General features: G+C 34.0%; 1 protein-coding gene across 2 annotated transcripts in view; it reads right to left on the bottom strand.

Annotated features, from left to right (window-relative positions):
• The window catches only part of NBEAL1 (neurobeachin like 1), a 178,036-nt gene that overhangs the window by 8,313 nt on the left and 157,607 nt on the right, over positions 1 to 12,116 (bottom strand). For both annotated transcript variants that reach the window (XM_079925384.1, XM_079925385.1), the window contains 7 exons: positions 11,223 to 11,332; positions 10,615 to 10,787; positions 9,219 to 9,313; positions 5,834 to 5,950; positions 5,311 to 5,472; positions 4,207 to 4,355; positions 2,322 to 2,457 (listed from right to left, as the gene is read on the bottom strand). In XM_079925384.1, coding sequence (XP_079781510.1) covers positions 2,322 to 2,457; positions 4,207 to 4,355; positions 5,311 to 5,472; positions 5,834 to 5,950; positions 9,219 to 9,313; positions 10,615 to 10,787; positions 11,223 to 11,332 — 942 coding nt within the window. The remainder of the gene's footprint in view (positions 1 to 2,321; positions 2,458 to 4,206; positions 4,356 to 5,310; positions 5,473 to 5,833; positions 5,951 to 9,218; positions 9,314 to 10,614; positions 10,788 to 11,222; positions 11,333 to 12,116) is intronic.

Raw genomic sequence — 12,116 nt, 5'->3', positions numbered from 1 at the left:
GTGTCCCGGTCCGGGAAGATCCCACATCCGCGGAGCAGCTAGGCCCATGAGCCATGGCCGTTGAGCCTGCGCGTCCGGAGCCTGTGCTCCGCAACGGGAGAGGCCACAACAGTGAGAGGCCCGTGTACCGCAAAAAAAACCCCAAAAAACAAAAAAACCTGATACATGATTTAAAAATATACATTAATCAAGATTTTGATATTTTAGGTAAAAATAGATGTTGAAATAGAACTCTTTTCATAACTATTGATCTATTTAATTTCTACACGTTCACATAAAGTTGTATTTAATAAATATGCAAAATTCTGAGTACTCAATTAGATTATTTATTAATAAAGTAGGTCCATAATTCAGCTGATGGAAAATGTATTTTACAAAGATATAAAATCGATAAAAAATACTTTTATTCAAAATCTATACACAATTCAAATTCCATGTGTTGTAGACTATACATAAATCTTTCAATGAGGACCAAAAACTTATTTGGTAAATATTACAAAACACTGATGTAGGCCTATGAAATGAAGCTACTTAGGTATTTTTTTTCCAATCAATTTTTTTTTAAATGTGTGCACATAACGTCATTTCATTTTTTTTAATTCAGTAAAATTATAAACTTAACAAATTACCTAAGTTGGAGGGCAGGCAAATTTAAAGGCACTTGAGTAAACCATAGAAAGTGAAACATACTCAAAGAGTAATGTCTAAGCAGAGTTCTCAAGTAATCATCACAGCAGAGGACAGAAGGGAAATCTTTACTTGGGAAATATATTAATCAAGAAACTCTACTACTGAATGTAAAAACGCTTAAAATGTTTTAAATGTAAGTGAAATATCGAGATACAGACTTGCTGACATTATTTGGGGAATCATTACACCTGAAACTAAATGTTGTTGCAATCACTTTATTTTTTTTAAGATTTTTTTTTTTTTGCGGTACGCGAGCCTCTCACTGTTGTGGCTTCTCCCGTTGGGGAGCACAGGCTCCGGACGCGCAGGCTCAACGGCCATGGCTCATGGGCCTCGCTGCTCCGCGGCATGTGGGATCTTCCCGGACCGGGGCATGAACCCGTGTCCCCTGCATCGGCAGGCGGACTCTCAACCATTGCGCCACCAGGGAAGCCCTTTTTAAGATTTTTTGATGTGGACCATTTTTTAAAGTCTTTATTGAATTTGTCACAATACTGCTTCTGTTTTATGTTTTGTTTTTTGGCCAGGAGGCACATGGGATCTTAGTTCCCCGACCAGGGATCGAACCCACACCCCTACACTGGAAGGCGAAGTCTTAACCACTGGACCACCAGGGAAGTCCCAATCACTTTAATTTAATAAGACCTCTCTTGTTAAAATAATATCCTGAAAAAGAGTATAAGGACTAACAAAACCTTAAAATATTTATTTAAAAAAAGGTTCCTATGATCTGTAATAGATTTATTATAACTACTGACAGTATGTTATTCAGTAATGTCTTCTCTTGAAATAACCCGTACAGAGGTCATTTTAGATTTCTCAGAAAAGACCAATGATACCAATAAAAATTTATAATGCTTAAATATGAGTCTGTGTAACAAAATAAATTTTCTAGAAGAATCACTAGATTACTTGGAGTATAGCCACTAAGTTTTCATAGGAACAGTGTTACATTTATATCTGAATATTCAGTAATTAATAAACCACTGGCAAATAAATTTATAGGAACTACAGGAAATTCATTGAGAATTAGCACATTTATATGGGGATATTTGTAGTTCCAAGTTAAAAAAAAATGATGCTTTTACAAAAGTACAACTGACATACAATCATGCTGGATAGTTGTTGAAATTAAAGTTAAGTATATAGTTTGGGGAATTTCCTGGCAGTCCAGTGGTTAGGACTCAGTGCTTTCACTGCCTGGGCCCGGGTTTGATCCCTGGTCAGGGAACTAAGATCCCGCAAGCTGCGCAGCGTGGGCAAATTAACAAAATAATAATAATAAGGTAAGTAGTTTTGTTGTTTGAGTCTATATTTCATTTTTTACAAATGCTTTTATGTATTAAAAATTCAAGTATGTGGTCTAAAATCTAGATTTGGAAAAACAGAATAAAAGAACTTTCTTCTTCATATAGAGTTATAAACTGTTAAATGTGTGATTTCAATAATATCATAATATAAACATCACTCTTGAATACTAGTTTTATCCCCTTTCATTTACTGTAGTTTGAAAAATCAACTTTGTTTTTCAATTTGCTTATCCATAATGGAGACTTCTGATTCAGCTGGAATAAAGAACCGAAGGAATCCCCAACAGTACGGGAAACTAAATTCGTGATGCTAGGTTTTACCTCAGCTGGCTTGCCAACACCCACGACAATCAATTTGCCATCTTCTAATCCTACAAGAATATGGCTATATTCTTTGGTTACATAAACACAGTGGATAGGCGATCGCATGGCTAATGGGTTGATGCTGAGATTCAAACTAGAAGAGAAATAAAAAACACACACATAATTACATGGATATACAATGGATTCACAGAATTTTATACCCGAAAGATAACTTAATGATCATCTAATTCTGCATTCTAATTTTACAGATGTGGGAACTTAGGTTCAGAAAACCTGAGTGACACAAAGGCCCACATTTATAGCATTACTTAAAATACTTAACAGATTTTTTTTTTTCTATTTCCAACATCTGTTTGCCTTCTAACCATATATATGTGCTCTCACGAAACGATTTTCACCTTGTTGATTAATGAGCAAAAGTTGGATAAAAAGGGCGAAAGCTCAAAAAGTGTGTGTTGGTGGGGGATAAGGTAAATAAAATTGGTATATTTGCTTTGTCTTAAAAGATGTAATATACAATATAAAATATTTTAAAATATAATATGGTATAAAATATAACACCCCATTATGAAAAATGCTCACAGCTTTTATGATTAGAGAATGAAGAATCTTAGGATGTACATACTATGGTCTAGACTAACCTGCCAAAAGATCCCATTAATTTTTTTCTAATTTGGGATTCTCCTAACAATACCCTAAGATTAGGGTTGTAATACAAAATATTGGAAAGACGTTACTGAAATGTGGACTCAATGCTCTACCACATGAGAAAGAATGACAAAAATGAGAAGGAAAATACAAAAACAGGGAAGCGATGTTGGTACAGAAGTGATTCTGATATGAATGTAATAAGAGAACACTCTGGATCAGGAAATGATTCAGAAAAAAGGGCTTTGGGAGGGGCCAAGATACTTTGAGGAGTATAAATATGTCATAGTAAGTTTTTTAAATGAGAAGAAAAGAAAAAAATGTATTTGGGCATGCAGGGAATAACAATGCTTTGTGTATATAAGTTGGTAAACATGAAGAATACCAAACTTAAAAACATATCCATTTTTCAAACATCTTTTCCTTCACTGGGTGAAGTAACAAAAGACTCCTCACCGATTTTAAACACAGGCATACAAAATCAAGAACAGATGTGCTAGCCTTAAAAATACTTTATTTTAGCACAATTAAAAAAATGTTTTTAAACCTAACTTTAGTTTCTAAAAATTCAAACTATAATTGTACAAATTTCCAAATCCATAATCCAGGCTTGGCACTATGAAAAAAATTTTTTCTGGCTACTTAAAAAAAATTGTTTTAATTGTGGTAAAATGTACACAACATAAAATTTTCTGCATTTTAAAAATGTACATCTATATTTCATTACCAACCCAGAAATACTTCATCTTCCCCAATTTTTTTCATAGTTGCCAAAAAAGACATGTTCATAATAAATGATGAACAAAAAGATTAGAAATCTGGGCTTCCCTGGTGGCGCAGTGGTTGAGAATCTGCCTGCTAATGCAGGGGACACGGGTTCAAGCCCTGATCTGGGAGGATCCCACATGCCGCGGAGCGACTAGGCCTGTGAGCCACAACTACTGAGCCTGCGCGTCTGCAGCCTGTGCTCCGCAACAAGAGAGGCCACGATAGTGAGAGGCCCACACACCGCGATCAAGAGTGGCCCCTGCTTGCCACAACTAGAGGAAGCCCTCGCACAGAAATGAAGACCCAACACGGCAAAAATAAATAAATAAATTAATAAACTCCTACCCCCAACATCAAAAAAAAAAAAAAAAAGATTAGAAATCTTAGTTTACAGATTTTACTCTCTCTGGGCTGAAAATACTACCATCTTTTCCGAAGTGATACTTTAATAATTCTTATTATTTACCTGTGGAGATCTCTTATGGACAGGAATCCTTGTAAGCTGCCTGTGACAATGTGCTCTCCAATTACACATATATCTGATACTTGTTCCTTCAGGACTTGAGACCGTAGATACTTGCCATTTACAGAAAACAAATGCAATGCATTCTTATCCTGCAAAGATTAGTTGAAGAAAATTTAATGATCTCAAATTAAAACTATGACTATCACAGAATGATGACTGGGTTTAAAATTTTGGAATAAACAAATGGTTATACTTAAAGAGAAAGTAGGTAGAAATATTGTTAAAGTGATTTCAATCAGATTGCTAAGTAAATAAATATTAAACAAGTACTCCTCTTCTTTAATAGAATTAAAAATCTCATCCCTCCAAAAGAATTAAAACTCTCATCCAACAAAACCCACATTCTTAAAACAAAACTAAAGAAGTTCTCTGGGCTTCCCTGGTGGCGCAGTGGTTGAGAGTCTGCCTGCCAATGCAGGAGACACAGGTTCGAGCCCTGGTCTGGGAAGATCCCACATGCCGCGGAGCAACTGGGCCCGTGAGCCACAATTACTGAGCCTGCGCGTCTGGAGCCTATGCTCCGCAACAAGAGAGGCCGTGATAGTGAGAGGCCTGCGCACCGCGATGAAGAGTGGCCCCCGCTTGCCACAACTAGAGAAAGCCCTCGCACAGAAACAAAGACCCAACACAGCCATAAATAAATAAATAAAATTAAAAACAAAAAAAAAAGTTCTCTTAATTTTTTAAAAAGCTTTATCACCGGAAGGAAATAAACATATAAAATTCACAGTTAGTTTATTTATACCCTGTCTTGTGCAAAAAGAATTTAATTCAGTTGTAATTTCCACCTGAGCTTATGAAGTCCCACATAATCAGAAATTATTTTTGAAGTCATATAGGGCTATAGAAAGCCCTAAAACAAAATCAAACATGAGGCTAATATTGTGATAGGGAATGAACAAATTGAATGATGAATGGAAAACATCCTTTTCAAAATATGGTGTTCTTTCCTTCTTCAGAATGCCTCCTCATATGTACACAATGTGGGAAGGAGAAGACAGGCTTACAGATAGTCTAGCCCTACTGCATGAAACTGTTATATACCTTGAGGGTGGTACTTTCTTCAATGCTGGAGTAGATGACAATATGTCCTTCCCAAGATATAGCCAAATTGGGAATGGTCAAGAGCAGAGAACTCTCACAAGGTGGTCGTAAAGTCCGCATATACTGACCTTTCTGAATGGTATGTATAATCACAGTGCCATCCTACACACAGAAAATATTAGAAAATGAGAAAAGAAAAGAAGAACAAAAAAGAAGAAAAGAAACTGAGCAAGAGAAAGAAATATGGTAAAGGAACTAAGAAAATGATTATTCTACCAAGGACACATGTACCTTAGGAAAAATTCCAATCTTGAAATTTCAAGTCTTAACTACTAAGACCAGTAAAATCCCCAAATAGAATCTAGTCTCTTTTTTTCTGTATTTTTCTACTTTTGCAAAGTTCAAGGCAAACACAGTATAAAATTTCTATGCTTTTACCAATTCTTCTAGAAAAAAAGTTAAATATAAATATTGCCTCTGAATTTGTATAAAGAAATCAGTATTTTTAAAGGTGAAATCTTACCCTCGATCCTGACACTGCCATGTCTAGCTCAGTGCTGATGCCAACACTCAATACCTCATCAGTGTGTCCGTACAGAATCTGAAACGGTTTAGATGCTAGGCCCACAGGAACACCTCCCTAATATAAAAACAGAATAGCAAAGGTAATTTTCTTGTATGCTATTTTCTTTAAAAAGGTTTATACTGTATTTAAACCGTCTAATCACAAACTGATATTGCAACTAGTTCTTACCACTAAGTCTACTCATACAAGTACTCATTCTTGGGTTTCTCCTTGGATTCTCAAATTATTCTCAATCTTTTCAAGCTCAAAAACTTAATCTGAAGAATTTCAAAGTTGATTGATTTGGATTAGTTTTAACAGGTATATTATTTGCCCTTTTCATCTACAGAATTATTCTTCCTTTACTTGGAAGAAACTTCTTCTATTACATCTCTGAATACTTTCTCTTTTTCATTTATTGGAGTCCTTATTTCAAGGACATCAATTATCTTTATGCTGACTTGTCTCTGATTTCTATAGCTATCATTCTTTTTCTAATTGCTTTAATCCTTTTGTTTTTTCATTTCTATTCACTTTACTTTAAATCTTTCTTCCATGCTAATAATTTGATTTTCAGTCACATCAAATTTGTTCCTTGATGCTTCTGCATTGGGTTTATCTATAATTGTAACAGTATTGGTTTTAGTCTCAGCTTGATTCTTCTGCAATCTCCCTTTTCATCTTATTATGCTAGTTTATAATTTCATCTTTGAGGTCCTATTTTATTGAATGATATTCTTATTATATTCTTCTAATAGCACAATTTATTGCAGGGAATCTGCACTTGTTTCCTTCATCTGTTTTTAGTGTGCTTTGTTTGATACAGTACTTTCTATGATACATAATGATAGAATGTTTGAGTAGTTTCCATGGTATTTGGTTTATGATTATCATAGATAAATGCCCAGATCTTCTACGAGCATTATACAATGTAAATGAATTCTCCCTGACACTCTATTACTTGGGTCACATTTGTCTTCCTCTAAGAGTATCAGTCTGAGTGCTTAGTCCACTCTATCTAACTTTTAAATATTAAGTAATTCCTATATTATTTAATCAATTCAAGTTACAGAGGAAGATGGACTCTTCTCAAATTCATTTTATAAAGGTTGCATATCTTAATACTAAACATGCAAAGACAAAATAAAAACAGATTTATTTCACTTATAAGTAAAGAAATAACTAAAGTACTAGCAAATAAAATCCTGCAGTAAAATATAACTATATCTCATGAATTATATGGGCTTATTATAGAAATTCAAGGATGGTTCAAACCTAGGACACTTCTCAACATAATACATTACATTAAGAAAAAGTAAAACTATAAATTAAAAAAGAAAGAGAAACTGGGAAAATAGCTGTAAAGAACATTATTAGGACTACTGACAAAATTAGAACCTGGACTGCAGATTAGATAATGGTATTGTATAAATGTTAGGTATTTCAGTTTTGATAACTGCACTGTGGCTATGTATAAGAATGTTCTCAGAAAAAACACTGAAGTGTTTAGGGGTAAAGGAACATAGAGTTTCCAACTTTTAGAATATTCAGAAAAAAAAAGATACTGAGAAAAAGATTGGGAGAGAATGCTAAGACAAATGGCAAAAATGTGCTACCTTTGTATCTTTTCTGTAAATTGAAATTTTATTAAAACTAAAAGCCTACCAAAAAAAAAAAAAGGAAGGAAGATAACTACTGAAATAAAATAAATTTTAAAAAACCTAGTGAAACCTAACAGCAAACAGTATACTAAATGGCACAATAATGAAGGTAATTTCATCAAAATCAGACATGAGACACGGAGGCTCACTATAATTTTCTTGCTTTATTATATTTGCTAATAATGTATGAGGGTAAGAAAATGAAATAATTAGTATATTGGAAAAGATAAAGAAAATCACTATTTTTTCAGATCACATTAATGTATATTACCTTGTTTTCAGAAAATCCAAGAAATACTAATAATTATGAGAGCTAGATAAGAGGATTTGGTAAACTGATTAGATATAAGATAACTGTATAGAAATCAATAGCTTTTTTTTTTTACTAGCAATAGTTACAAATAAAAATGATTTAAAAATCCCACTGAAACAGTCATAAAAATAGGATAATTAAAAGTAAATATAACAAAATACAGGATCTAAATGGAAAAAAATTATTAAAAAATATTATCAGGGCTTCCCTGGTGGCGCAGTGGTTGAGAGTCCGCCTGCCAATGCAGGGGACACGGGTTCGTGCCCCGGTCCGGGAAGATCCCACATGCTGCAGAGCAGCTGGGCCCGTGAGCCACGGCCGCTGAGCCTGTGCGTCTGGAGCCTGTGCTCCGCAACGGGAGAGGCCACAATAGTGAGAGGCCCGCGTACCGAAAAAAAAAAAAAAAAAAATCAAAAGACATTGAAAAAAGACCCGAAACAAATATGGAAAGACATTTCCTATTTTTGGATAGGAATAACTATAAACATGTCAATCCATACCAAATAAATATATAAATATGATTTCATTAAGACTAAAATGAAGTTTTCTTAGGAGGATATAGTTGAAGTATTTTTAAAGTTCATACAGAAGAATAAATATTCATATAAGAACAGCTGTGGTTAATAAAGGAAACACAGTGAGAGGGGATTTGCCTTACCAAATATTAAACTACTAAAGTAAAAACATTTTGGTGTTGACACAGAAATAGATAAATGTAAAAGAATGGGGAATACAGAAAAAGATCCAATTTAGTAGGTAATCGTTTATGCTGGCATAAATGACTTTCTACATAATTATATAGCTAATATTAAATATTCTGTATTACAAAATATAGAAATGGATTAAAGATTGAAATTTTAAAAAATAAAACAAGAAAAGTGTTACAAGAACTATTTTAGATGATATTTTTATAAACTTGGAGTGAGAAAATGCCTGTTTACTTTTCTAAGCAAGGTAGAAAATCCAGAAGCCATAAAGAAAAAAGACACTTCCTTGCACCAACATTATCATGAGAGTACACAATAAGGTTGATGAAAATTCTAAATCTATAATTTCTAGTAGTTCCACCTGAAAGGAAAATAGGAATATTATCATGTTAACAGAGAAAAGAAAAATAATTGTTTTCCTAGAAGACGTTAATAAGGAGCTATCTTTGGAAGGTAATATGAGATAAGATCATGAATCAAACAATAAACCTAGGGAAAAAAGTGGTGATTAAGACAGAACAGAATGAGGGGTAAAAGGAGGCAAAGGAGCTCAAATAATCATTCAATGTAAGAGAAAAATTCAGTATTCTATTAGAACATCTCAATAGTATTCCCAGGGTGAATCTCTGATCCAAACCAAGAGTATTTAAATGAGTGACTACCTGTTGGGTTATCTGCCATACCATACATGTAGTATCTCTGGAACCAGAAATCAAATGTATTCCACAGTAATCTGTAGCCAAACAAGTCACAATATCTGTAAGAAAAAGGAATGTAAAAAAATGAAATGGCATAGTTTGGCTAGAACAGAATCATAAGGGCAATTTTAGGTCATGTTCAAACTATTACTAAATTAGTTGTTCTAGCAGGGAGAAATGTAGGAATGGCATTGGAAAAGCACTGGGAAAGACTGATATAAAAAAGGAGCAGCACTAAAATCATGTAGGAGAGCTTTCTTTGAGGCCACCCTTCTTTGATGGTGAAGAGTAGACATGAGGCAAGGGAATGCCTGTCAAAAATATTGGCAGGAGATTAGGTAGCTTTTAAATGGATCCTCACTTAATTTTGATATGCTTCTCTGCTCCCTTACTCTCTTATCCCCATTCACCTTCTATTCCCCCTGGAACTGCAATCCTATAGAATATGTGTCCGTAGCCAAAATAGTACATATTACACTGTAAATTCACAACATAAAATACATTTTTCCTAAACTGTAAAAACCTGAGCTAAGTGACACCTTGGGAGTCACTGGCGCAGAATTAGTAACAGACTCCATTCCCCTTCCCTAATGGTTTTATTAGGAAAAAATCTACTCAATGTTTTATTCTTACATTGAAAAGACTGAGACACTAAGAACACCAGGTTAGGGACTTCCCTGGTGGTCCAGTGGTTAAGAATCCGGCTTTCAATGTTGGGGACCTGGGTTCGATCCCTGGTCGGGGAACTAGGATACCACATGCCGCGGGGCAACTAAGCCCATGTGCAGCAACTAGAGAGCCCACACACTCTGGAGCCCGCGCGCCACAACTACAGAGAAGCCTGCGCGCCACAATGAAGAGCCCGCGTGCTGCAACAAAAGATCCCATGTGCTGCAACTAAGACCCAACACAGCCCAAAATAAATAAGTAGATAGATAGATAGATAGATAAAGGTTAAAAAAAAAAAAGGAAGCATCTGGTTAAACTATATTCAACAATTTTACCTCTCTCATGCTTTACTACTAAAGAATAGGACAGTTGATTTCTTATTCAACTATGACAGATTTTTTTTTTACCATTTTTTCATAAAATTCTAATTCTAGCAACCAATTTTTTCAGACTTAGCCTAGCATCTTTCAGATACTATGAAGCTGTATTTAATTTATATAGTGCTTAGTATAACCAAAATACATTAGACACTCTTAAAGAAAGAATATAATATTCATAACATAACTCTATTAAAAAGTTCACTTAGCTTCAAAGGTAAAATTTATGCTTTTTATAAGGAGTATGTACTACTATTATGGTTAGGAAAAAAACAGAAAAAATTTTTTACAGGGAAAAAAAAGTTAATGCTTACCCATATGTCTGATATTGTGTGAAACAATTTTGCCTTTTGTAAGTGACATCACTTGAATGCTATTATCCCAGTGTCCAGCACTAAAAAGCAACTTTGCATCATGTGATACTATAAATAGCTTAGAAGTGATCTCCAGCCCTGGAGCAAAAGGTCCATTCATACTACGCTGAGTTCTGTAAACACAATTAAATATTAGACTCTTCTTTAAAAGATCACTTAGACAGATATGAACTATTTTTTTAATCTCTCCAAAAAGAAATAAAAAATAAGTCTGTTCAACTGTTCATTTTGAAATGTCTACTGATAAGTGATAAATACATTCATAAACTACATTAATCTTATTCATTAAACAAAAATACATGTAACAAAATAGTCTCAAGGGTTAAGTGTAAAGAAGTTGAGATTGGTGAAGGTGTGGAAAAGATTTAAATCTTGACTTTCAAAGCCAATTTAGTAAGACTGTCAATTCTGTTAACAGCCTCAAAGTAGACAAGATAAGGGTATGCCAGGATCAGGAAAGCTGGAAGTTGGAAAGTTTAATCTATTTGCTTTTCCTGGCAATAAGGTACTAGCTGTACCTGTTTTGCTTTAAATGTTCACTTACTTACTTTGGATTTGTCACAGTTTGATCCCTGATGAATGTAAAGTAATTAGAAATGTTTCTGTCGTAAGGCAGCCATCCATGGGTTCCAATAACGTAATTCATGCTTACTGTTATCTGGAAAAGAAACACATGAAGACAAACATTAAATGAAAATTAAAGAAAATGACATAGAATAACCAAATGCTCACATGATGTTAGCATTTGTCACTTAGGGAGTAGTGTGGGATTGTGTACTTAAAACATGAGACTCATTAAGAAAGTCTTAAAATAATTCAAATGGTTAAAAAGCTCATTGTTATCCTACTGCAAGAAAAGCTGTCCCAATGTATCTTTCTTTAGTATAAGATTATTTTCCTCAAAATTTCTCAAAGTTTACTAGCATCTATTAGTTGGCAGTCAGAAGAAATTAAGGATCAAGTCTTACCATAAAAATAAGACACCTATCATTTAGAACATAAATCATAAATAGATCTTATGAAGAATTATTAAGAAGGTCTCCCTTTATTAGGGACAGTAACAGTGAATATTTGCATTAAAAATGGAAAGTTTTATTCTCCCTTGATAAAAGTAACAGATTACCAAAAAAAAAATTCAGATAATTTAAAAATATACAGGTATTAAAACTGAAAAATCACAAGAATTCTGCCACTCAAGAGTACTTATTATTTTTGTATATCTTTCTAGATGTTTTTTCGATGCAAACACACAATATGGATAATTAGAAAAATAGGTTTAACTCTGGAATTTCTACTTTTCACTGTGCTATGCTCAATTTTTATCATTTCTAAGTGACAGAATTAGAATAAGACAGACCTAGGTTTGGTCCATTTGCCAGGGTCCCTTCCTTGCTAGCTCTGTGACTTTGAGCAAGCTACTTCTGAGTTTTAATTCCTCATCT

Source organism: Stenella coeruleoalba (genome assembly GCF_951394435.1).
Source record: "Stenella coeruleoalba genome assembly, chromosome: 6".
In the NCBI taxonomy this organism is placed as follows: domain Eukaryota; kingdom Metazoa; phylum Chordata; class Mammalia; order Artiodactyla; family Delphinidae; genus Stenella; species Stenella coeruleoalba.
The sequence above is the reverse complement of the archived record's forward strand: the minus strand, read 5'-3'. Positions and strand labels throughout refer to the sequence as shown.